Raw genomic sequence first — 27,814 nt, forward strand, 5'->3', positions numbered from 1 at the left:
TACCTGTGTGAGTGCGGGTTTTCCGCATTGACTCTGATCAAAGGAAGTGCCGGTCAAGGCTGCAGCCAGAGGATGATCTGCGTTTATTCCTGTGTGCATCAAAGACGCAGACTCATTGTTCCCACTAAAGTAGGGGTGAGTGTAATAAGGAGATAAAGTTGACGTTCAGTGTGTTGCCGGGAGCATATAAGGATGTATCCACGATGTTGAAAATGTTAAAAATGTTTAAAAGATATGTGTTGAGAACACGGCGTGCGAAAATATACGGGTCGTGCTGCAGCTAGATGTGCCTGTCCTCTGTAAGAAGGTGTCGGCGACTGACATGCAAGGAAGAACGGCTGTCCACAGGCTGTTCCAACTTTAACAACTTTATTAACTTCCAGGGTAGTGAATTGAACATGCTATTGTAATTGGGTGTGTGGTATATTTTCATGCACGGACACGCATGTTCCACAACACACAAACTGAACAACACTCAATTGTACGATCGCTACCAGTGTCCTTGCGATCTTGTTATAACAAGTCAACAAGTGCACGTTATTACTGATGCAATATGGTTGAGACCATTCGGGCTTATTCTAGAGGGGTGCAAGGAATAGTCCAAGTAGTGGAGGAGTTTTATACAATATGTTTAAAACATAAAGATAAAAAGGTTTTAAAAAGTGATTGTTTAATGTTTTAAGGAGGTGACGCTACTCAGCCAATCAAATCGGTGCAGTCAGTGAGTCAGCACAATAGATTCAAACACTCACAGAGACGAGACAAGAGGAGAGAAACAGTCGGAATAATTTCAAATGGCGGAAGGTAGACAGCGAAAACAGAGCATTTAATGACATGTTCTCTTACTGGACCTCTTTGAAATGCAATGTAATAACAACAATAATAATAATAATAATAATAGCAATAATAATTGGGAGGGGGGGCGCGGCTGTTCATATGTTCTCTGAGGGGAGGCTCACCTTCCCACACTTTGAAAACCCCTGTCCTATACAATTCTATTGCCGTGCAAACTCAAGAGTCCATTCCATTACAAAGAAAAACAGTTCACTGTGTTGTCAGAAGTTAAAGGGGCCCTAATACGTTAATTTCAAGGTTCATATTAGTATTTACTCCACTATGACATGTCTCCATGCTTTAATGTTCAAAAAGCTCTTAATTGTTCTCGTACTGCTTGGGGTTGTGTGGGAGAGAAACTCCCTCTGGTGGGAACTTTGGGATGTTAGCCTTTGCAGACCATTTACATGCACACAATCCTATAGAACACACGACAAGAAAAGGAAAAAGCATAAAAGGGTCTCTTTAAAGTGCTGTTAAAGGGTAATACTTCTACTGCCAATTCTTCCTCCGTTGTGTCAGTTGTAATGTGTTAGCATGGAAACCAAGCAAACAGTTCAGAGTTCAGGATTGTGTCACAGTTAACTAGAGGGAAGTAGAAAGCAAATGTCTGTTGAATGTCATGACTCATAGGTACGCCCAGAATGCCAAGTGACACTTGTGATGCTTTCCCTCATTAGTGTTGATCAAAACTAACCAGGGAAATGTTTCATTTTCTCCCTAACTTCCTTCCATAAAGCTCTGAGGAGACTTCCATCTGGTGAACAGAAGGCACAATGTCAAAGGGCTCATAGTTCATCTGCCCTTTGACCCTGGCCTCCAACCCAACATATAGTGGGGCCTTTTCACAAGACCCAATTTCTCTGCTGCCCCACTCCAACCAACCTGTAGCATGTGAGCAACACACTGTGAAGAGTCCTGCGCTTGCTTACCAAGTGTTTGTGTGTTTGGTGAGGCCTTTGTACCCTTCAGAGCAGATAAAAGGAACGAGCGGTCATTCAATAGTTTCACACAGACGAGGAAGTCCCCGGCTGACTGCTACAAATATCGGACATGCCGTTACTGCTCCACAATTCCTAAAAACCAGAAATATGAGGAATACATCATGAGTTTGTCTTGGTAAGGTTTCTTTTGATCAGTTATAGGCTTGTTCTCTTGCTGTTGTGAACTGCAAAAGGAAGTCATGATGAGATTGTTACACCCTTCCCTTTTAATTTTAATTGTGTGGCGTGTAGCTCAGAATTGTATTCAAACGTACCTTTTTAATCACTGCAAACATTGCTATACTATAGCTAATTCTCTTCAGTTTTTAGTTTTCATATTTCTGAGGCTTGGAACTTGTGTTTGACTACTGGTGAATTATTAGCAGAGGCCTCGCTATGTTCAGGTCCACGGTAACACAGCCTGTTAGTGCAGTGTGCTTGACCATTTGTGACCAAATAACTGAAATGCTTCAAAAAAGTGGAAACTCCTACCAAATTCTCTCTGTATGATGTTACTTTTGAATCGCTTTACGTCAGAGCTGAATAGAAGTGAAGCAGCTCTGTTGCAGGCCGGTCTTTCTTGGCCTCCATTTCACTCCCTCCTCCACACCACCCACATTTGGCTGTAACCCTAGCCTTTCTGGGAGCACCCTCGCTGACATCACGGTGCTCCGGCACAGGCCCAGGCCTTTTTCCGAGATCAGGTGTCTGAGCCTTTGTGTGTCTCACTGGTCGGGAGCCGCAGCCTCTTGTCTCTGCACACTGATCCTTGATTGGGTCACTCCGTCAGTAATTCCAGTGACAAACTGATAAGAGTGATACAGAATGACCTGCTGAGAAACACATTGGTTGAGCTGTTCGTCCCCCACAATGCACTTCAAATGCAGACTTTGAGTGTTTACAAGACCTTCAATATTCATTGTAGCTTTTACATCAGACCTGTAGTAGTTATTTCAGACACTCAAAGTTGCTGCCAGTGCCAACACTCTTCCTTTAAGTGTTTTATATCGCTTTTGGTAAAGTCATGAATTGTTCCATACATATCAGTATCACCCTGCTAGTAACTGAGATTTAAATTTAAGAGGATTTTCTCGGTTTACATTAATTTACTTAAACTCCTGTTGTTTATAATCACATTGTGACTCATATTAAATACAAGCTATCTAATTGGTCAAGCTGTTTTATAGTCTTTTCACTAATGGTGTCATTTATTCTGTGTCTGAGCAATTCTTTAATCAGATCTGACATTTAAGATTTGACACATCTTGAGAGGGGAAATAGTTGTCTGCAGACTATTCATGTGTAAAGTAATGCATTGGCTAATGATCACAAAGCTTAGTACATCAGTGCAAAGTTTTGAAATAAGATCTCGTCATTTTAGCACCACCTAAAATAGTGGGCGACTTTGATTTGATTTGTTGTGGATTGTGTTTGCGGCAAAAACAGCTTGAAAATGGTCCGAGTTGTCGGTTTTTGCATTTTGCCTTTTAGTTGGTTAAGGTCAAGTGAGGGTAAAGCAATGCAATCAGTTCTACTTGCTTTTGTTTGGAGGTCAAACATGCTTTGAACAAGTTATCTGGATGTCTTTTTTTCTCCCGGACACAGATTCAGATTCCAGACAAACTGTAATTCTTCTTTACAGGTTTGACTGTTTGCAACTGTTAAGTTTAAACATAGGATTGCCTGTAAACATATCTTACTTCCAGCCTTTAAAGTGAATTTATACAAATTTCTCAAATTGTTTTGTTATTAAAAGTTCATTGGGCAACGACTATTTTTCCAGTTAGTCTGCCACTAGACTTATAACTTAATTTCCAGTAAATGTGACTACAACATTATTTTATCAAACTTTTTTCCCACTTATATTTTTGACATACTGATTTTCAGAATGTTGTTCTTGCGTATGTTACATTTCAATTAAATGTATACTAACACTGACATTTCAAAATACCAATAGGGACAATAATACAGCATCACATGAAGTTGGTATCATGTAGTACTTAAACAACCTACACTTTGTATAAGAAGCCAGAATGTGTTACTCAAGGAAAGGCAAGACATTCACGTCAAGATAGTTCCATTAAAAAATAATGATGTTGTATCTGTGATTTGTGTCTTTAAAGAAGAGACATAGATTCTGATAAATGCTTGAAACAAACATGCCTTGCTTGTGGACTTATTGATGAGGAGATGTTGTTGGCTCTGCACAGTGATAACAGTCCCTCGTCCCTTCCCTGCAGGCTGCTGGAGACAGACAGCAAGTCTCTGCGCTCCATGAACGGCTCCAGGAGGAACAGCGGCTCCTCGCTGGTGTCCAGCTCCTCCGCCTCCTCCAACCTCTCCCACCTGGAGGAGGACACGTGGATCATGTGGGGACGAATCGTCAACGAGTGGGAGGAGGTGCGCAAGAAGAAGGAGAAGATGCTTAAGGTGAGACCGGTGTGAGGCGACCGCAGAGTCTGTGCAGCCCTGCTTATAGCATTAAGAGCTTAAAGCTGTTCCAGCCATCTGCGGAAAACAAGGATAAGGCAGTCATTTAATAAATGATAGTAACAAAAATGAATGCATTTGACTGAAATAAACATAGTCCTGAGGCCTCTACTACGAAGCTGGATTTTCGCTTAGCCGGCTAAATTCAGGGAAATCTCGGGCTTTCCGGTCCTACGACGCTGGTTCTCTTTTTAGCAGGCTAGATTTCCATGGTAACTTATGCTGAGCGGCAAACCTGCTCCGGAGCAGGTTAGGTGGCAGGCTAAGAGATCAACTCAGTGAAAGCACCGCCTGCTGACCAATCAGAGCTCCGTGTGCGGAGTTTAAAGCGATCAATTCATATTACAGGATAGAGGAAATACAGAAAAACTGCCGTTGCAGGAAAGACAGCCGTGAAAATGAATAGAATATCCCCTCCCATCTTCAGAGCAATCTGACTATTATAATATTAGCGTTAAGAAAGCTTACTTAAATATCTGCCACGACATAAGTAACCGGATCAGAGTAACATTAAGTACAGTCCGCGGCACTGTGAGTGCAGACGTCGATGTGTCCCATTATCATTCATATCATATCACATCATAATGTATCGTATATTTCCTTATTTGAGTCAGCTTCTTGAGCCGTATCTGGCCGTGCAACACTCACAGTGTCACTTACTGTATGCAGAAGTATTATTTGAAGCAACACATTAAGTTGACGAAACACTCGAGTCAAATGTAATTAAAGTCAGATCGTGTCTTAGACGGGGCAGTGATATCATAAACCTGTTAATGTACGCATTCAAACACTTTTTCTTTTACCAGCTGTATTCACCTTGCAGGTGCAGCTATGTGGCTTTTATCCTGGATAAAGTGTTTAAGTCATGGATGTTTAAAGTTTAACTTCTTCATATTTGACTAATATTAAAGTTGACTTTTCATTCAGGAAGTATGACGCTGCGCTGTCAGTACGCTTGTCCATGTTTGTGATTGGTCGAATGCTCCAAATACCACCCCTTTCATGTGAACGCGCACCTAACTAGATAGGACACGGCAGCTTGAGCGATCCACTTGATATCCAGCGTCGTAGTACAGCTTAGCGCCAGCGCGTATGTTTTGGCTTAGGCCAACCGGCTAACTCCAACATATCCAGGTTAGGTTGAACCAGCTTCGTAGTACAGGCCTCAGGTCTAAAAGAAATAGAGAAAAGATTCCCTGAGGCTGTTTCTGGAAGAACATTGTCCTAAACTTTATAAGTCTTGTGATACATATGTTTTACAACCTTCTTTTTAAGTGCTGGCCTGAATGCTACACTGGTCATATCTGTTTGAATGTTTACTTGGTCCAGAAATACATTCGAAGGCTATCTTTGTTCTAGGTGACACTTCAGTGTTTTTTTAGTACTTGACATTTGAAGCTCATTTTAGCTCGCTTGTTTCTACAGTTACTCTCCGAGGACTTGTGATAGTCCTGTGCTGTCACAAGTGACTGTCAATGGGCAATTGGAAGAAAAAAAAGTCCTAATGGCAGTGACAGTTGGTGTGCATTTGCTTGGTGCTGCTGTAGAAGTTTGATGGTTGAATTGCTTGTGATGCGCAGGTCACCAAGGTCAAGTCAAACCTGTCCCGATTATTCTTGCTCTCTAACGGGGAGAATTATTGTTCGGATTTGAAATTCTGTCGCAGCAGATCCACAGTCTAGATGTTGACACACTTAACTGCGTGTTTGACACCCAATGAAAACGCCTTTCTCATATGCAGTCAGACTGTCTGTAATGCGTTCACATGCGCTTTGCTAGTGTGGAGACGGAGAACCTGTTGATGAAGAAACACATGCAAAAGGAGGGGAACATTTTCTGCATGGAAACTGTTTCTGTTTTTTCTTTTGACCCACTCTCTGTCTGTCAAAAGGGAAGTATTGCATAGCACCCGAGAACATGCATGATTGCGATTATGTAATTTAACAGAAGTAGTAAATCAGCAGATGGGTGCAGCTGGTGAGGGATGTTAATCATAACTGCTGAGGCCTCCACAAAATGATGTGTTCTTCCCCTTGGCTCACAGAGACCCAGTGTGTGTTGCGCAAAGGGTGGGACGTTGACTTTCTGTCCTTGTCAGCAAAACCTCTGATGTGTTTATGTTTTTTTATTCTTTATATTTCATGGATGGCTTACTGAAGAAGATAATTATATTAAGTTTGTTGGTTTATATCTACTCCAAATAAGTTATAAAAAGACAGAACACACTCATTTGATATGTTGAAGCTAGGATTGGTTCGTGATTTTTTTAAATTTCCAATAATCATTCAAATACAGAATGCAGGAATTTTATGCGAGCTATCATATGGTCTTAAAAGATTATTTTCTATTGTTTTCATCGCAGGTGCCTCCTTGTTGTAAGGTTACCACCAGGCGATATTCTAAGAAGGATATAATAGTTCCCCAGTGTTATATGCTATGGTATTTTTTGCTTGAAATGCACCATCTCTAGTTGGTGCCTGGCACAGAGCGTTGATGGGGAAACAAAAGGCTGCTTACTGTAGTGCTGTGCTCAGAAAGCAGCTTTGCTTCAGACACAGTGAAGACATGAGGCGGGGCATTGTTTCAGTACAGAGCTCCATTTAGTCCTCTGGGAGGGGGGGGGGAATCCCTGCTGGAAGCCTGCGTGGGTGGACCTCTGCTCCAGATGCACCCTGGGCTGAGCAGATGCACGCACACACACGCACGCACACACACACACACACACACACACACACACACACACACACACACACACACACACACACACACAATGTTCTCTGTCAGCACAGGAAATTGCTTAATCAAATTGTATCAGCAGTAATACATGGAAACAAATCACACTACAAAGTACCTCGCTGACAAGAGTATATTTGTCAGTGGATATCGTATTATTGTGAGATGCACAATGTGCTGATATGGAAAACGTATATCAGGGATGCAAACTTGTCACCTTTCGGCGAAATTCGCCGTTTTGAATCCAAAATAGGTTGTTTGTGTGATTCATGTAGATCTGCAATAAAAATATTTTTGGGGTATGGGGGGGGGTCTGGGACCCGGAGTAATCTGCGGCCGCGCGCTGTGATGTGCCATCATGACACGCATGGTGTTCTTTTTTTATATATTATAATGCAGCGCGAGCTGTGTGCTCGAGTCTTCCTGCCTGTCGGCTCTGCTCATGGATGTATAATAAGGCTCTGCTGCTCCGGGATGAGGGTCTAGCTTCAGCAGCTACATTACCTATGGGTGCGTTCGTTAATATTAACTGTGCGGTCCGGAGTCACTGTGGCACAGACTGGACCGCTGGTGAACAGCTGTTAGAACGGGCCGTTCAGGTGTTCAGATCAGAGCTCCCTGTCGGAGCGGCAGAGCGTGATGTGCACTGAAAAGTGTTCCTGTCGCAATATTATTTAAGGAATCGTTGAGCTAGCTAACTAGCATACAATGTCACTATCTGCTAACGTTAGCTTTAGCCTTTGTTTTCAAATAGTTTTTTTCATAGGCTATAAACAGAGGTGGTATAAGTATATATCTTGTACTCGAGTAAAAGTAGAAGTACTCAGATCTTGTACTTGAGTAAAAGTAGAAGTACTCAGATCTTGTACTTGAGTAAAAGTAGAAGTACTCAGATCTTGTACTTGAGTAAAAGTAGAAGTACTCAGATCTTGTACTTGAGTAAAAGTAGAAGTACCAGAGTGTAGGAATACTCTGTTACAGTAAAAGTCCTGCATTCAAAATGTTCCTCAAGTAAAAGTAGAAAAGTATTATCATCAAAATATAGTTAAAGTAGCGACAGTAAAAGTAGTCATTGTGCAGATTGGTCCATTTCAGAATAATATATATGATATGTTTTATAATGATTGATCATGAAAGTGTTCTCAAAGCTGGTAAAGGTGCAGCTAGTTTGAATGACTTTATATACTGCAGGGTAGCTTGTGAATTTACTCCAGGTGGAACTAAAGTCTGATTTAACACTTGATTATATTTCACATCATTCATCCACATCTGTAAAGTAACTAAAGGTATTAAATACATGTAGTGGAGTAAAAGTACACCATGTACCTATGAACTGTAGTGGAGTAGAAGAACAAAGTAGCAACACATTGAAATACTTAAATAAAGTACAAGTATCTCCAAATTGTACCCATGTATAGTACTTGTTGAGTTTATGAACTTAGTTACTTTACACCAGTGGCTATACAGATAGAAAGACTAAGCCTTGCACAGAGGCATGAAAATACATTTTCAAAATGCTCAACAGTGCTGCCAAAATTATAAACTGACTGCTACACAATTAAAATAAATGCTTTTATACATTTCTATTAGATGTGACTCTTTGGCGTTTCTGTTATTAACTGCTTTAGTTGTTCTGACTGCTAAAATCCTCTGTTATTCCTCATTTTAAAGCCGATATTCCGTGGGGTCGGGGGGCTCGGATCCTTGTCACCTTTTTCATACCTGATGAGTTTGCTTCCCTGATATATACTGGATAACAAAGCTGCACATGGCTGTATCGTGTTGTAAGAAATGCTGCCTTTTTTACCCAAAGGAGTGGTTCCTTACCATCTACAGTGTTGTCCACTTTTAAACATAAACAGACAGACTTGAAATGGTCATTAAAATCTTTCAAATATAGATATATAAAAATGAATATTACAAAGTATCTATTATTATCTTTTCCTACAGGATCTTGTCAGAAAAGGGATTCCTCACCACTTTCGGGCAATAGTGTGGCAGTTGTTGTGCACCGCCCAGAATATGCCCATCAAGGATCAATACTCGGAACTCCTGAAGATGACGTCGCCCTGCGAGAAGCTGATTCGCAGAGACATCGCCCGCACTTACCCCGAACACGATTTCTTCAAAGAGAAAGACAGCTCGGGTCAGGAAGTGCTCTTCAACGTCATGAAGGTATGTCTCCATTTTCTATTTGAGGAACCTGGTTGTAAAAGACAAAAAAAAAAGGAATTCTAACGACTGTGAGAAGTAAATCCATAATGAAGTGTGTGCAACAACGACTCATCCAAAGCTAATCTGTTACCTCAGGCATATTCTCTGGTTGACCGTGAGGTTGGCTATTGTCAAGGGAGTGCATTCATTGTAGGACTTCTACTCATGCAGGTAACAATCCAATCTTCACCACACACACAAACACTGATTCACCAGCTTCCAGCAAATACCTTGTCATGTTTTTTTGTGATTAACTGACAGATTAGGAGGTTTGATTTCATCCTGTTATTTTCCTAGATGCCAGAAGAGGAGGCGTTCTGTGTGTTTGTGAAGTTGATGCAAGACTACAGATTACGAGAGCTCTTCAAACCCAGCATGGCGGAGCTGGGTCTCTGCATGTACCAGTTTGAGTCTATGATCCAGGTAGACACCTCATACTCGGTTCTAAAACTGTTTCTAGTGGTTCTATGAATTGTAGTAAATGGCGTGAATCCATATTATCTCTGCCTCTCAGGAACAACTCCCGGAGCTGCATATACATTTCCAGGCTCAGAGTTTCCACACCTCCATGTACGCCTCCTCCTGGTTCCTCACCATCTTCCTCACCTCCTTCCCTCTGCCCGTCGCCACCAGGATCTTTGACATCTTCATGTGTGAGGTAAGTAGAAGGGAAGCTCTCATCTGCTTTGAATGATATATTGAATCCACTTACAGACATTGTATCTTTGCATATCTATGTATTTATACTCTCTAGAAGAATGCTCTTAGGGCTTTGTCTTTGACTTTTACCCCTAATTTACTGTCTTTTGATGTTCGTGTTCTTTGATTGAATAATATCCTGCACTTACTGTATGTAATTCACACAACATGTCTAGAAAGCAGAAGGGACATTTGGAAAGGGACATTGCACTAAAGGAAAATTGCACTAAAGGAAAGTGTTTACACTTAGAAAGATGTAAGGTTGAAATGTGTTCTACTGGTTTGAGGATGAATTCATTGGTACTGTAGATGAAATGAAGTTAGCTGTCATGTAAAGGTTATCCATTAGCACCACCTGTTGGAGACAAACAGAACACCACACTCATGAGTTGTTTCACCACTCCTATGTAACCTGATCTTACTGATCTTTAATTCTCAGTCAACTTTAGAAATCATTTCTGAGCAACGTGTTTTTACTTAAGATGGCTCCTCAGTGAGTACTGTGCTCTCTCTCTAGGGTCTGGAGATAGTTTTCCGTGTGGGACTGGCCATCCTTCAGATGAACCAGACTGAACTCATCCAGCTTGACATGGAGGGAATGTTACAGGTACATCTCCATGACTTCCACATAACACGTCATGCAAGCAGCTCACATTTCTACTGTTACCTCAAGGGAGGAACCTCCACCACACCCAGATGATTGAAACAATTACTGTGCTAACTACATGCTGTAGTTTGAAGTGAAGCTTTGAGGTTTACGTGTGCGTGCCACTAACACTGTCTCTGTTCCCTCTCTGTGCTGCAGCACTTTCAGAGGGTCATCCCACACCAGCTAGACAGCGGGCCAGATAAGGTCATCACGGCTGCCTATCAGGTTAAATACAACGCCAAGAAGATGAAAAAGTAAGCAGTTCATCAACTCCTAAACCGCCACTCCTTTTGCCAATGCATTTATTCTGTGTGACTGGCGAAGCCACACACAGAATAGTATTCGACATACTTAACTCATCTTATTCTCCTTCTTCCGCCAGAAATGTTGTCATGCTACTCGTCCGGCAGCGTTGACACGAAACACACAAAAAACACATCAAAACGTGCGGAATGTCCGGAATCGGGTTGCTATGTCTTATATAAGAGATTCGCATAGCCGTTTTCACGCAAATCGCAGAAAACTTTGGAATGAATGCGAAATCCATTTGAACAGAGCTCAAAAACACCCCACTTTGACCCGATACAGGTTCCACATACTTTAACGTAGAACAGAAATGACAAGTTTAAACGGTTCTCGAGACTATGGACTTTATTAGACTAATTGGATATTTTTTGATAGCTAGTACCGTTCTCACGTAGTCGCAGCTTACGTTTTGTGAAAATGTCACACTGTTTCACATTTTATAATGGGTGTGTATAGGAGAGCTCGTTAAGACTTAGGGGTGTTCTTTGTTGTAACTTAAGTTAGCGGGACGCGCACCCACGTTTCAGTCACACACTCAACATTTCTTTGAATTTTCTAGTTTATATATCATATCTACTGCATCTGAAGGATTTGTATTGCTCTGGCTTCTTTCACTCACTAAACTATTAAACTCACTTTTTTCGAACTATTTCTAACTTTATACATTCTCAGCTAACAGAATGAATCGTACGGCAGCCGTATGATTTTGCAGTGTGACATGTTTTTCTATTTGAGACTCATAAGATTTCAGCCTGCTTGGCTTTATTAAATGTTTTAGACACTGTAATTGTAAGTCTACAAAATCCTTAAACCTCATATTTGTTAGTGTTTTAATGACGAAGAAAACGTACTTGAAAATCTCGCAACCTTTTTCCGTGGATACTTGTTATGAAATTTGGCCCTGTTTTTTAGTTTTCCTCTTTTTTTAGCACTCAAGCCGACACTAGACAGATTTGACTTTGTCTTGATTTCCCGAGCAGCTCTAATATCCTTGTCCTCATTCTTTCAGGTTGGAGAAAGAATACACTACAATCAAGACTAAAGAGATGGAGGAGCAGGTGGAGATAAAGGTGCGTGGAGATTGTAGAATGGTAAAATAAATGTTGTGCATGATATGTGTACTTGGCTTGATGTGATTTTTGTACTTTGTTGTTTTGCAGAGGTTGCGCACAGAGAACCGGCTCCTGAAGCAGCGGATAGACACACTAGAGAAGGTGAGTGGAGCAGAACCTCTTCATCTGCATTACATTAACCCCAAACAGCTGTATGCGCTCATACATCATGCACGTCTGCTTCATGAAGGACTCTTGTCTTTCACTAACTGGGCTTACGTTAGTTAAAAGTGCGTTTACACGATGAACCATCGCTGCTGCATTATGGTGCATGTTCTGATTGCAGATAAAGTAACGATCAGAATGGGACTTGAAGTTGTCTTGTTGTCACGGTGACTGTCTTTGTGGCTCAGACACTAACTATAAAGAGCCTGTTGGAATGTGAAAGTGTCTGCTTGAAGTCGATACAAAGCACTGCATGCCAAGCTGCACCGTTTGTATCGTCCTGCAACATTTTGTGTCTCTTTGAATGAGCGCTACTGCTGCTGCCTGGTTAAGGCCCCTGCATGAGGGCCCCGGGGCGTTTGCCTGCAGGGAGGAACACTCGGGTCTAAATGAGTCCGCTACTCACCGTCCAGCTGGAGACTGCTGCGTCTCTGTCACCTAACTCCCAGGACCTTTTAACTCTTCACTAACTGTTCACAAAAACATGAACCACATCAAAGCCCGGAGCCTCTGTTCAGTTTGAGTCTGTCACCTCAAAATCCAAATTACATATTTTTCCTCTTAACTGTAGCGCTTTCAATCCATACAGATTGTTTTAAGGGGAGTTGCAGAGTGTTGGAGATATCGGCCGTATAGATGTGCACCTTCTTTTCAATATAATGGAACTTAATGAACACCCAAAGCATCAAAAATATGTATTTATAAAGCCTCAATAGCAATTTCTTGTTCCAGAAATCATGACCGGGTTCCTTTTCATACAGACCTTGTTGAGAGTAGTTTCATATTGGAACTATTTTCTTCATCCATGAGTAGATGCACGCTTTCTCCTGCGCAGGGATGTGGTTGTCGGGTGCAGGGATGTGGTTGTCGGGTGCAGTTTGGTAGAAAGAAAATAGTTTCTACATAGGATGACTCTCAAAGAGTTCTGTGGAGTATGCACGTGATGATTTCTGGGAAAAACATTGCATTGTTAACAGCTGATATCTCCAACATTACGCAACTCACCTCAAAACACTGTGGATTGAATAAATAGCACCAAAGCTAAAAGGAACACAAATATTTAGATATTGGGTGAACTGTCCCTTTAAACAACAATTAGCTCCAAACAAACGTGTTGAGCTCTCTCTCTTAACTCTTCATGCTATAAATAGAGCTGTCCTGTGCTCCTTCCTGTCTGAACCTCTCACTGATATCAGCACCGTCTCATTCTCACTTTGTCACCAACTTTGTGCACCCTTTTTTCATCACACCTGCATGCAATGTTCCTTTTCTACCCCTGAATGTAAACACCATTCCACAGTCCAACAAATATTTCCGGATGGGAAATGAACATTGCATTTCTTCTCTTAAATGATCAGTTGTTCTTTTTGTGTGCTCTTAAACTGTCCTCTGGATTGTCTCTCTCTCTGCTTTCTCTTGTTGATATTTCTGTTTTGTAGGAAAGTGCTTCCTTGGCAGATAGATTGATCCAGGTATACTCCTCATTTTCTCTTTACCCCTATAACTTAAGTTGCACCTTCCTTCTTTCTTCTGTGTCTCGAGCAAAGCATGCTTTATGATTAGTTCAATGCAGAAACAGTAATAATGCAGATTCAATTAACTCTAATGATTCTCTGAATTAAGAACTAAACCAGATTATGATTACACTGTTGAATAAGTGCATGAAATAACACATTGTGGCATGTCAGAAAAACTAAGAGAATCACAAATAAGGCTAAAGAAAGCAAAGCTAATACAATATAAATCACAGGTTGCTAGAGTTAAGCATGTCCTTAAAAAACCACCGATCCCTCATCCTCTCCTCTGATTTGCCCATCCCATTCCGCCCTCTCGTTTCACCCCGTCGTGCTCACGCTGCCCCCCCCCCCCTCCCTCGGTTGGTAACGTCCCAAGGGACAAGTGACCCGGGCTCAGGAGGCAGAGGAGAACTACCTGGTGAAGCGGGAGCTGGCCACAGTCAAACAGCAGAGCGAGGAGGCCTTAGCTCAGCTGGAGCAGGCCAAGGCGACCATCGCACAGCCCCGGCAGCAGCAGCAGCAGCAGCCACAAGCGGTAAGGAGCCCCCCCCCCAGTCCCCAGTGGGCCCCTGCACAGGCTCAGATCCTGCCCAGTGTGTGACAGGCGCTGTGACGCTGAACCTGGGATGTTCCCACTCAGTGTGTATTTGCAGGATCCATATCAAGATTTTGCAGTGTGCTAAAGCTGACACCTGGGGTCAGTGTAAATATGTTTCATGTGTCACCGTTATATCCGTGTTGATACTCATCGCCTAGCAACACAATCCAAGCAGTGGCAGAGCAGGGCCTTTCTCACTCTGCACATCAGCTTTGGGTTATCATCTGTTTTGGCATGCATGAATTCAAATTGGGACACGGAGTACTACACGGTCCTGCCCCCATTTATTGTCCTCTGCAGTCCCAGAAATGCGTTCATGAATTTGTAAGCAGTTTCACGGCTGGTAGATTTCACATATGGCAGCCTGTTCACAGAATCCTCTCGCTGCAGATAGACCTAACAGGCTCAATTATTGATGGTCAGATTCCACATGATAATGTGCAAGAATTACAATGTTTAACATAATTTATCGTGGTTCTCATGAATTATTTATGTGAAAGTGAAAAGGCAAAAAGTTGGTGTGAGCTGCGCTTAAGGTTGGATTCTTTGTAGTGGAGAGTGAAGAGGTATCAAGATGTATTTGTGGATCCTGGTTTATATTACTGAATGTAAATATGTACTTCAATAACTGCTCATATTTAGGACACACAGGTATGGACATGTGTAGCTCTGCTTTAGCGTCTGCGCTCACATACTGTCCTGTTGTAGAAGGGAGCCCCGCGGTACTGTGAGGAGTCCGTCCTGCAGCTGGAGAGGGAGCTGGTGCAGGCCCGGCTGAAGGAGGCGGAGTCTCAGTGCGCCCTCATGGAGATGCAGGACAAGATCCTAGAAGTGGAGAAGGTGGGTCGTCTCAGAGACCATTGGACAGCCTCAATCTTAGCCATAGTACAGTATCGTTTTATGACTTGGCTATAGCATTTTAATATGATGTCACATTAGGGCCATTGTAGGATTCAACTATTTCAAACTAAAGGACCCAAGAAAGGGGGTAATACTTTGTAAACAACTGAGATTAAAGTGATACAATAAAAAGCACAAAAATGTATCAGAAAAGTAGAATGTATTCTGTAAGTATAAAGACATAATACATTTGACAGAAATTCAATCTGAAATGCTCTGAGAATTAGGTGGTGAATTTAGGAGAACATTCTCACACATTTAAGAGAGAAGAACTGTCAAGGATCCTCAACATTTCACTTCACAAGGATGGATAGACCTCATTTCATTGCAAACCAGCCAACATTCACTAACATCTCATTGGTCGATCAGTCGATATAAAAAGGTTATTGCAGCTATACACTGCCATTTTTGGTAAATGCATTTAAAGCTTGTGACTCCTGGTTTTCAGAATAAGGTGTTATTATATTAAAGGAATGAAATAGATAAATGGAAAAAGATTATAGATAATATTTACAAAAGGTATAAAACATATGTTGCTTATGATTCAAAAAGAAAATATCAGGGGAAATTATTAATAAATTGCTGGAAAGAAATTGAATATATAATTCCTGACAATGACTGATCAATTGTTCAGAAAATCTCTGACTACATACAGACAAAAACAAATGTACACTAACAATTAAGAGATTTGCATAGTTGGCACCTCAAGTATTCAGTCTCTGAACATTTAGCACCTAAATCTTGGAGAACATCCACGTTTGTTCCTTATAAATGTACAGTGTTAATCTGAGAATTGTGGCTGTACATCTAATGCTGCATTCTAATTTGTTACAAACCTTCCTTAGAGGAACTCGTCGCTCCCTGATGACACCAATGTGGCGCGGCTCCAGGAGGAGCTGATCGGGGTGAAGATGAGGGAGACCGAGGCGGTGACTGGACTCAAACAGCTGAGGCAGCAGGTCCGAGACCTGGAGGAGCACTGGCAGGTGAGCAACAAGCCATTCATGGAAAGGAATCTGTGTTGGACCAAAACAATCATTTCTGTGAAACATAAAAGAGAAGTTTTGGAAGAGGTGGAAGTTTGACGGGCTGCTCCGCTCCTCAGCGCCACCTGGCCCGCACTGCTGGCCGCTGGAAGGACACCCCGAAGAAGAACGCGCTGGGCGAGCTGCAGGACGAGCTGATGAGTGTGAGGCTGCGAGAGGCCGAGGCTCAGGCCGAGCTGAGGGAGACACGGCAGAGGATGCTGGAGCTGGAGACACAGGTCAGCTCACACTCATCTAAAGACGCTGTTTTTTTATTTTGTTAATGTTTTGTGCTGAATTCTTTGATTTTGACTGTCCTTATAATGCCATAATACATAGAAATGTAAGCCATGCTGTAGTATAGAGACTTGAGTAGTGCAAATCTTCAATGTGGAAACAGTAAATAAGCTCCAACAGAAGTGGTTCCTCCACATGTATTGTCACACAGTTTCCTTCAGAGGGCAGCACTCATCTGTTCCAAACTCACACATAGAACTGTGCAGGCTCTGCTAATCCAATGGTGTCACTCAAATTCTCTTTGGTTTGAATTGTATGTTTATCAAGGTCAAACCTTTTTTCTCACACAGAATCAGATCCACAGTAACCATCTGCGACGGGCGGAGCAGGAGAGCCGCTGTCTCCAGGAGTGTGTGCAAACACTGACGGGGCAAAACAAAGACCTGCACGTGCAGCTGCAGGAGATCAAGAGGAGGCAGGCTGAGATTGAGTGCAAGGTACGACTCCGCTCTGCAACACTCAGCTCTGTAACACTCAGCTCTGTAACACTCAGCTCTGTAACCAAAACAAGTGGGAAATAGACAGAATTCTAGGTTTATTTTAATGATCAGAAACATAGTTCTGTATTAATCGGATAAAAAACGTGCAAAAAAAAATGTTTCCATTATTTTATTCAGAAAACTGCCTTTCCAAATTGACGTCAACACATGAAAACAACCCAAATGTAGCCTATAAAACATATGCAAAAGCTATATAACAGCTTGTTTTGAACAAAAAACATGTCTCTTTAGGTTGTACTTTCAAATGATCAACAATGATAACCAACCTAACAGTGGGCGATACAACATGGAAATAAAGATGCGTCTGTTTTGCTTCTTTTTTTTTTAAATGCTTGAATGGACCAGTGTCTCAACCCGACCTACTTTCTGCACATTTGCAAACACTTTGAAATAGCTGAATCAATACATTGGCATAGTTTAAATAAGTTCAAATCGTTAGTCGTTACTTTGTGGGTTTTTTTGAGTGACGTAGCCAGCTCGCAAACAGAGAGTAACAACATAGACGAATCGATCACTGAATTCGTTGCCAACTTTTTTAGCAATCGATTTCTATCGATTTGTTGTTGCAGGCCTAGGTGTCACTGGCTATTTCTTGTGCTGGGTCTGCAGATCCTGGTAGATGTGTTTAACAGCACAGTAACACTGCCCATGTCTCAGGAATCCCCCCCCCCCCCCTGCATGAGCATACACAATTAGAAAGAAAATACTCAAAGGTCGTCCAATACATGTTTATACTCTGGCTATTCGGCATCACGCCTCCGGGGGTTTTGGTAGCACTGTTGTTGAAATAGCGTTGTTTGTTCTCTCTGCAGAGTAAAGAAGAGGTGATGGCGGTGAGGCTGCGGGAAGCTGACAACATCGCTGCCATGGCTGAGCTCCAGCAGCACATCTCAGAGCTGGAGATTCAGGTAGAGTCCCAACACACTGTCCATTTCCTTTCCTTAACAAACCACACTGAACACACTTCATCCCTGTGACTCACTTGACTCGCTCTGAAGTCACAACACAAAAAGGTCTGTGCCAAAAACTGTCATAGGTTAAATATTGATATTATTCTCCATTCTCACTGAATTACATTTTTTAACCACGGTTACATTTGAATAATTTGAACTCCATCAAATGCTAGTTTGTTAACATAATGCTACTGTTTTATAGGAATAATAACACAAACAATTATAATTTCTGTTTACTAAATGAGAGGGTTTTTTTTATTTCAGAGAGGATATGACAATTATTAATTAGAATTGTTATGTGCAGTGTCAGATATGAAAAACAACTCCCACTTGTCACCTAAAAAATAATATATGCGAGTATGAGCTGCCACTTTAACTGAGTTAAATGTCCGACCATAATGCCACTGTTGTTTGTTTATGGAAAAACAGCCCAGAAAAATATAATCATTTCCTGTATACTAAACACACAGATTTGTATCTGTCAATGTGTCAATGAATAGTAACAACGTTGATTTTGATGGATTGCATCAAATATTATACAGCAGCAATGCCCAATTGGCAACAAGGAATACCAGCATTTATTTACCCATAAGGCAAACATGAGAAAATATCTGGCGAAATTGTTTTGAGGCTCTGGATTGAAAGCCAATGGTGTAAATGAAGGTTTTAATGTGTTTCAATGGGAACACGTTTGTTCTTAAGGGTCCTGGTGTCTGTATTTTGGATATACTATATTTATACATTTATTGTAGGAGTTAAGCTAGAACTTTCCAAATCTAAAATAATACAAAAAAAATAGTTCACAACTTTGCCAACACTTATGTCATCTGCATTTGCCAAAAGGTCCCCAGTGAGGCTGAAGTGTTGAAGGAGGAGGATGAGCTAGTACCCTCCACTATCTCACTTTGATCGCTGGTTATTTCCAGTGACAGATTTCTGACTGTGGGTTAGTTCTTCTCACTGCTTTGAAATGTACAGGAAGCCAGAATCTTTTTTTATTTCCAACATTTCTATCCACCAATCAGAATTTGACAAGATAAGAATCTGAATCTGATAACATTTTAGGTGTCGTTTTGCTTATGTTGCCCAGGAAACGCCCATGTCAACAAAATCTGATCAAAACACACCCACTCATTCCCGATGACGCAGATTAGCGTTAGTTATTTCATGTTTTTCTGACTTTGACTGATCGTTGTTCGGTCATGTTCTGGTGCTTTGAGGCTCACTCATTACACATGCACGGTGAACATAAATCAGTAGAGAGTTCAGTACAGATTTGTATTCTTCAAAATATCATCTTCAATAAAAGGACAAATTGTTCTCCAAACCTGAAATCTGGATTTCAAACACGGTGATGATATTATCAAGTAAGATTGTCTGGAACTGCTCTACAAAAGCGTTATTATTTCTTATTTCTGTGCAAACTCCAGATGTAACAGCAGCTTGTTTTCGAACGGTGGTTGAAGAACACAACTTCAGACACTGTCATGTCTTTTTATGAAGTTCTGTAGACGACGCATCAAAAGAACTCCCTTGTTTGAATCTGTCTCAACAAGCAAAAGTGAATAAGTATTTATCCCTAAACAAATGTAAAGCTACACTCAACAAGGGTGACTAAGAGAAATACAGGCCTGCTGTGACACTGCCAGCACCTCTGATTGACGGCAGATAAAGCATCAACAATAGATTGAGGCTTGTTTGTGGGCTCAACACTCTTTCCAAATCAGTAGATACTGTTAGTGTGTGCTTTGATGAGCCAAACTGCCTGTTCGCTTTGTCGCCTGTGGTTTTTAAATGTGTAGCAGTGCTACAAACCCCTTTCAGACTGATATCATGTTAATACTAAAGTATTTCTTTGCCATGAATATACTGTAGATAGTATGTATGAGTAACATTGATTGAAAGGTGGGGTATGTAATTTATTTCAGAAACACTTGTTATATTCCATGGAATGCTCTTAACATCCCGATAGCAATGAATATATGAAATGCTTTGACAATAAATACATTACATTTTAGCCGGCCCGGCTAAAATAACTGGATGGCCTACCTGCCTGTCAGCCTTCCATCTGTGCACAAACTTATCTCGTGCCCTCATTGGTCATGTGCGCGTTCGTGTGTGTTGGAGGAGGGGCTCTGTAAGGAAGTCTGAAGGAAGGGGCAGATTGTTTCCGGCTGCGTACTTTGAAATTCTAGCGCACTCGAGCTGGTTTCTCCAAAATTACATACCTACCTTTAAGTTGCACTTGACTTAATGTCCCCCTATTTAGCATGCATAACTGTACTTTGGCATTTAATGAATGGTTTGTATTTCAAATCATTTGAACGAGCCAAAAAAGGATATACATACAGTATATTTTAATACCCATTTCCATGTATATATGAATTATAAAATCATATTCATTTACAGATATAAAACAGATGATTATATTATTATTACATACATATCTGTATTACAAATTTATATTGAAAGAGCATCAAAATTAAACAAATTAAATTATATATTTTAAATATAATGAGTAAATAATTAAAAACTTGCCAAAGATAAAATAAAATGTGTATATACTAAATACAAAACATACATACATTAAACCTAAGAATAACCTTTATGTTGAGAATGACAATATAATAAAACATAGCTGTAGAATATAAAATATGTTTGCACACGGCTCTTTACTGTCAGCAGACTTTGTAAAGTACCGTTGTATTTGTAGTCCAGAGTTTAGGGTCTTTCAGCGAGGCTTACCTGAACACTCTGACTATTTATAAGTATGACACCTGCCAAAACCTCCCCCTCTTCCTCCTCTACGCACGCACGCACGCACGCACGCACGCACGCACGCACGCACGCACGCACGCACACACACACACACACACACACACATCACACAGTGTGGTCTGAGGTTTGTTACTAAGTGATAGAGCAGCAACATGCAACACCAACATTTACCACTACCGCCCTCACACTTCTTAGAATCTGCATAATGCACTCTCAATGCAAAGGCAATCCACTTGATTTGCACCCAATATCTTTGTTATTTGATATATGATCAGCATCTAATAAAGGTGTGGCAGACAGAGTGTACACCTACCCTTATTTACAGCTGTCTGTCAGGAGCAGGGTGTTTACTGTAGCTTCTCCCTACCCAGAAATCACTACCACTGTTGGCTTCTTGGTCTGTGGTTTGGTGACTTGCCCTATAAATTGTGGGTGAACATTTTGAAAAAGAAAAAGGGAAATCAGTTTCTCGCCATCCTCGTCAGAACTGGTGTGACACGTGTTGGTGGTGACAGCTCACTTCATGATCGGAGAGGTCAGCGTGTGATCAGATAAGCTTTGTGAGCTTAAATACTCAGAGCAGAAGATGTCTTATGGATCCTGTCTTTTTGCACATTTACGGTAAACGTTTATCAATCACAAGACAGATTATCCTGCAGAGATTTTTTTGAACTGATACAAATGAATGATAACAACCTCTGAGTAATGATGGGAAACATTTTGGGTGAAACTAAGATGTCTAGAAAGGTTCATGTTGGAGCCTCTTTCACTATCACAGTCACATCTCCTCTGATAGGAAGTGGTTTCTCATGTTGAAGCAGAGACTCTACTAAAGGTGACATGGTTTATTCTGAGGTTTCTATCACATACACGCTCACAGATTTAGATTTATGCTTTTATTCATATATACCTATATCCTATGAAGGTTAAATATGCTACGAAGAATGTAAACTCTCTGCGGTTGAGTACAATGAAGTACATTTATTTAAGTATTGAACTTTATTACAACTTTAAGGTACTTGAATTTTAGCGTTTCATGCATCTTTGTACTTTTACTCCACTACATTTTTGAAGACAATATTGTACTGACTTGCTTACTAGTTGCAGATTCATATTGTTAGCTAATACAAAGTACAAATTGACTAATTATTAAACATTGACATAAAATGATAGGTTAAAATATACAGCTGCAGCATATCAAGTAAATACATTTAGCTTCACATGTGGTAAAGAATGCATTAATTACCTAATAATTATAATCATGTTTAACATTAAGCCTTTTCCTCAGAGAGTACTTTTTTTACATTAGGTATGTTTTGATGCCAATACTTTTGTCCTTTTACCAAAGTAAGAATTTGAATGCAGCACTTTTTATTAAATGTTTTCCACTTTAGTATCACTACTTTTACTTGAGTAACAGTTCTGTGTCCTTCTTCCACCACTGCAAACTCTATCAACACACATCTGTACAAACATTTGAACTGTGTCCCTGAAGAGTAATTTCATCTTGACTGAGACGCAGCTAGTCGATAAATTGAACGTTTCTTTTATAGAAATGGTGTCACTTTAGTCAAATGTTTTCACACATCCTTCTCCGGGTGTCTTTGCACATTCAAAATAACTTGTTGCCAAAACAACGAAGATGCACAGAAAGTGTAAAAGTACCGTGATGACTGGTACGGTGCCATGATTCTGCTCACTGGATTAGACAGAATGTGTACTGAATACAGAAGCTGTTGAACTCCATGTACAGTAAGAAGTTAGTTGTGATTTTCACAGAGAAAGCCTATTTATTCTTCTGTTAGAACTGTAGTTGAACGAGGAAGACATTTGTAGTGAGACGTTTGCCGTCCCCGGCCACAGGCTGACACCTGTTGATTCACACAGCTGAACACCAGGAAGTGTCATTAACTGCCTGCCCTCATGCTGCAGTGTTTGGAGGGGCTAAACCTCAAAAACAAAATATTCTTGGAATAATCTCACTTGTTTAGACTTCTTGTGAGAGAAGTCCCTACTGGGACCTGCCATATTCAACCCCCCCTTACCACAGGAGCCAAACAGCCCATGTGTATTTTGGGGTGCGCTCGGCCTCACCTCTCTACCTCGACACCCCACCCTGCTGTGTGCTCTCCACACATCTTCCCTTTTTTCTGCTCGGTGTTCCCGCGCTGCAGCCTGTGGTTTGCTCTGGTCTCACTGTCAAACTGGCAGCTTTAAGGGTGTGATTGAGGTTTGAAAGCATGTGTTTGTCTCCAATGCCTGCAGATGGCTTCACTGAGGAAGGTAAACATCACATGTTGTAACTGTTAGAGCTAACATGCAGCTCATCCCCAGGGCCTCAGGAGGAAACCAAGCACAAATGACAGTGTTGTTTTCCCACATCTGTCACTTTCAAATAAGATGTTAGTAACGTAAGGTTTTGCAAAAATGAAATGATGGTTTTGGCGGTTCACAAATGCAGATAAAGGTTACTTTTGGTTTCACATGGGACACTGACTGCCGTCTCCTGAGTGAAAGTCCTGAGATTTCTTTAGGAAGTGATTTGATGAAGGACAACGCTCCATCGCAGTATAAAGTACTCCTCTGCATGGTAATGCGATAATAACATGAATCCTCAAAAAGACAACTTGCCTAATAATTGTGCTCACAGTGTATAGAAACAAAGATCTTAGGAGAGCAGGCTGCTCTTTGTGATGCTTCTTGTAGAGGGCTCCAGCAGCTGCCCGTGTGTGTTCTGAATATACAGTATTCACCACACTGAGCCCCTGGGTATTCATGCGTCTTTACTTGAGTACAGTTTGTATCATTTTGTCCCAAATTGAAACACTTTGCTCTTTTAAAAACTGCAACATGTCTTGACCTTCCTCAGTATAGAAACTAGCAGGTGTATCACTGAGAACTGCGTCTTATTTTGAAACTCATGTCTCCTCTGCTCACAGAAAGAAGAAGGAAAGGTCCAAGGCCAGCTGAACCACACGGACTCCAGCCAGTACATCCACCACCTCAAAGACCAGATTTCCGAGCTCAAAGACGAGGTGAGCCCTGAAACAGCATCAGCTCTAATACCATGACCTTCTTCTTCCTGCTAGAGATTCTGATTTTGTTGTTGCTATGTCTTTGATGTAGCGATTGAGCAGGTTTCACAACATTCCCTCAGATATATTTTCTGTGAGGCTACCAGATTAGTACAAGTGTTAACTACACCCAGAGACTTCCTGTGCAGAGGTGACATCTCAGTCCTCCTGCAGATACAGCTGCACAAGTACCCTGCAGACGCTGATCAGACTACAGCATACATAACGTTGTACTTTCAGAACTTCAATATTAAACTGAAGATATGATAATGAATAACAAGAAAAAAAGAGATTAGTGATGAATATAACATCAGAGGAGTGAAAGCATCTCATCATTAATGAGCACCAGATGTGTTTTACCTTTTACATTCAAGGATTCTACTGAGGTTTGCAAAAAAATCGCAGTGAGATTGATATGTCATCAAATTTGGATCAAAGCGGAATATTCCAACAAATGTGGCTTTTAGACTTAACTACGCTCTTGAAATGTTTTGATCAGATCAGGAGGAGAAAATGCTACACAACCACCACTGGAATCTAATTCTACAAAAAGTATTTCAGTTATAATTTTAGCATAGCCTAGAATGTATCTGCAGCTGTGCAGATATATCAAATGTAAACACATTGTGTGTCACAGGGATGCAAACTTGTCACCTTTCAGCGAAATTCGCCGTTTTGAATCCAAAATAGGTCGTTTGTGTGATTCATGTAGATCTGCAATACAAATATTTGCGGGGTATGGGGGGGGGGTCTGGGACCCGGAGTAATCTGCGGCCGCGCGCTGTTATGTGCCATTATGTGCCATCATGACACGCATAGTGTTTTTTTTTTATATATTATAATGCAGCGCGAGCTGTGTGCTCGAGTCTTCCTGCCTGTCGGCTCTGCTCATCGGCTCTGCTCATCGATGTATAATAAGGCTCTGCCGCTCCGCTATGATGGTCTAGCTTCAGCAGCTACATTACCTACGGTGCGTTCGTTAATATTAACTGTGTGGTCCGGAGTCACTGTGGCACAGACTGGACCGCTGGTGAACAGCTGTTAGAACGGGCCGTTCAGGTGTTCAGATCAGAGCTCCCTGTCGGAGCGGCAGAGCGTGATGTGCACTGAAAAGTGTTCCTGTCGCAATATTATCGTTGAGCTAGCTAACTAGCATACAATGTCACTATCTGCTAACGTTAGCTTTAGCCTTCGTTTTCAAATAGTTTTTTTCATAGGCTATAAACAGAGGTGGTATAAGTATATATCTTGTACTTGAGTAAAAGTAGAAGCACTCAGATCTTGTACTTAAGTAAAAGTAGAAGTACTCAAATCTTGTACTTGAGTAAACGTATAAGTACTCAGGTTTGAGTAAAAGTAGAAGTACCAGAGTGTAGGAACAATCCTGCAATCAAAATGTTCCTCAAATAAAAGCACAAAAGTATTATCATCAAAATATTGTTAAAGTAGCTACAGTAAAAGTAGAAGTACTCAGGTCTTGTACTTGAGTAAAAGTAGAAGCACTCAGATCTTGTACTTGAGTAAAAGTAGAAGTACCAGAGTGTAGGAATACTCTGTTACAGTAAAAGTACTGCATTCAAAATATTCCTCAAGTAAAAGTATAAAAGTATTATCATCAAAATATAGTTAAAGTAGCGACAGTAAAAGTATTCATTGTGCAGATTGGTCCATTTCAGAATAATATATATGATATATTTTATAATGATTGATCATTGAAGTGTTATCAAAGCTGGTAAAGGTGCAGCTAGTTTGAATGACTTTGTATACTGCAGGGTAGCTTGTGGATTTACTCCAGGTGGAACTAAAGTCTGATTTAACACTTGATTATATTTCACATCATTCATCCACATCTGTGAAGTAACTAAAGGTATTAAATACATGTAGTAGAGTAAAAGTACACCATTTACCTCTGAACTGTAGTGGAGTAGAAAAACAAAGTAGCAAAACATTGAAATACATAAATAAAGTACAAGTATCTCAAAATTGTACCCAAGTATAGTACTTGTTGAGTTTATGAACTTAGTTACTTTACACCACTGGCTATAAAGATAGAAAGACTAAGCCTTGCACAGAGGCATGAAAATACATTTTCAAAATGCTCAACAGTGCTGCCAAAATTATAAACTGACTGCTACACAATTCAAATAAATGCTTTAATACATTTCTATTAGATGTGACTCTTTGGCATTTCTGTTATTTTTTTAACTCATTTTAAAGCCGATATTCCGTGGGGTTGGGGGGGCTCGGATCCTTGTCACCTTTTTCATACCTGATGAGTTTGCATTCCTGGTGTCAATGTTATGAATCTAGCTTCAGTACAACCCTATTCATATTTGAGAAACGTATCTTCACTGAGATGTCTTTGAACTGCAGATAAAGGTCTGTGTTGTCTTCCAGCAGATCAGCTATTACACGAAGAATATTTTATCTTGACATTTGTAGCTGTAACTGCATTGGTCAAATCTAGTTTTCCTACCGACTGCATTCATATCAAGGCGCTGCCGTCACTTCCCCTCTCACCTGGTTCTCCTTGTGGTCGTCCAGAGTTATAGCGGCCTGCTATGAATCATGCAGTGAGCAAACCTGAAAGCAGAGTCCCCCCCTCCTCCCTCACAGTTAGAACCTGCATCATATGGCTGGAAATGTTGACTGCAGCCAGTCACATGTTGATCACAGCACAATTTCCTTTTCGCATGGCAACAACAGGAAGTGAACGCCAAATTTAGACAGGTGCAGGTAAACGTAGGCTCACTTTACTGACTGTGCTCTGAATGCGTCTCCTCCTACATGTCTGGCTGCTGCATGGCAGGCCCACTCAGGTGAGTTAGTACAGATGTGCCATCATGTGACCTCTGGTTGTTTACACCTGACCACCGTGTGCCCTCCTTACACCCTAGCCCCATTTGAGTCTGTTTATTTCATGAACGATTCTGGATGCTTCCAATCAAAGGTTTAGAGCAGTGACTAAATTGGAACTGGGGGAAAAAATCTGACGTTCATTAGTCAAACCAGCCTTATCATTTTTATACTTACCTTTTAATACCTAAAGACACTGTTAAAAAACACTAACAGCAAAAAACACTGCTATGTATGGTTTGTGGCAGTTTGTTTTTTTGGTGCAGCCAGAATATCTCCCCCCATGTAGCTGATGGAGTTCAACAGCATTGTATGTTTTGTACCCCGTCCACCACACAGGGCAATCATTACATGGTGCATTGGTAATGGCGTGGAGATGTCTGCCTCATCAAAGAGAAGACTTGCAGGATTAGGACTGTTTGGCTAAGATTCATTGCTTTCATTTCCACCTGTGATTAACGGTCCCTTCTCTGAAGAACAAACAATCACCAGTCCCAAGTAGAGTTGACCCTAACCCTTAAACTAAGTTTAGCTTTAACCCCAAACCCTTAATACATGCTGATTCTAGTGGTCATTTAGAACTGGAGGAGTGACTCTCCAAAGATGTCACTATGCAGTCAGTCAGTGTGCACTTAATGGACACGGTGCAATGAATAAAGAGAAAGCCACAGCTTCTCATATATGGAAACAATGAAAATGAAAACTGATTTATAAAGTTAAGTACTTTGCAAAACCATTTCTTCTTGGTTATTTTCCTGTAGGTACACAACGGTGAATTCTTTTTGAACTATTGTGTACTTACTGTAAAAACAGTATACTATGTAAATGTGCATGAAGTGCTCACTGTATACTAGTGGTATTTAGTATTAGGACACAACTTATACCTCATGACATTGTTTAGTAGTATTCTCCAGAGGTGGGAGTAAGTCCTACATGTGCAAGTCATGAGCAAGTCTCAAGTCTTGACCTACAAGTATCAAGCAAGTCCCAAGTCACTGTGGTGAGAGTCAAGCAAGTCAAGTCAAGTCAAGTCATTGCTCAGGTCAAGTCAAGTCAAGTCAAGTCAAGTCATACGAAATTCTGATGAATAAGCCCAGTTTCTGCATTTAAATCAGTTAAAAGACAGTGGTT

The 27,814-nt window shown here is 40.9% G+C and overlaps 1 protein-coding gene across 4 annotated transcripts in view; it reads left to right on the forward strand.

The window, feature by feature from the left end:
• The window catches only part of evi5b (ecotropic viral integration site 5b), a 42,669-nt gene that overhangs the window by 10,780 nt on the left and 4,075 nt on the right, over positions 1 to 27,814 (forward strand). For 2 of the 4 annotated variants that reach the window (XM_034140699.1, XM_034140701.1), the window contains exons 3-19: positions 4,058 to 4,247; positions 8,991 to 9,215; positions 9,351 to 9,425; positions 9,552 to 9,677; positions 9,769 to 9,912; positions 10,471 to 10,560; positions 10,759 to 10,856; positions 11,918 to 11,978; positions 12,069 to 12,122; positions 13,625 to 13,657; positions 14,079 to 14,237; positions 15,009 to 15,140; positions 16,046 to 16,186; positions 16,306 to 16,464; positions 16,813 to 16,959; positions 17,835 to 17,930; positions 23,693 to 23,788. In XM_034140699.1, coding sequence (XP_033996590.1) covers positions 4,058 to 4,247; positions 8,991 to 9,215; positions 9,351 to 9,425; positions 9,552 to 9,677; positions 9,769 to 9,912; positions 10,471 to 10,560; positions 10,759 to 10,856; positions 11,918 to 11,978; positions 12,069 to 12,122; positions 13,625 to 13,657; positions 14,079 to 14,237; positions 15,009 to 15,140; positions 16,046 to 16,186; positions 16,306 to 16,464; positions 16,813 to 16,959; positions 17,835 to 17,930; positions 23,693 to 23,788 — 2,026 coding nt within the window. The remainder of the gene's footprint in view (positions 1 to 4,057; positions 4,248 to 8,990; positions 9,216 to 9,350; positions 9,426 to 9,551; positions 9,678 to 9,768; positions 9,913 to 10,470; positions 10,561 to 10,758; positions 10,857 to 11,917; positions 11,979 to 12,068; positions 12,123 to 13,624; positions 13,658 to 14,078; positions 14,238 to 15,008; positions 15,141 to 16,045; positions 16,187 to 16,305; positions 16,465 to 16,812; positions 16,960 to 17,834; positions 17,931 to 23,692; positions 23,789 to 27,814) is intronic. The other 2 variants (XM_034140700.1, XM_034140702.1) reach the window with 2 other exon arrangements.

The sequence above is a fragment of the Trematomus bernacchii genome, unplaced genomic scaffold (assembly GCF_902827165.1).
Source record: "Trematomus bernacchii unplaced genomic scaffold, fTreBer1.1, whole genome shotgun sequence".
Taxonomy (NCBI): Eukaryota; Metazoa; Chordata; class Actinopteri; order Perciformes; family Nototheniidae; genus Trematomus; species Trematomus bernacchii.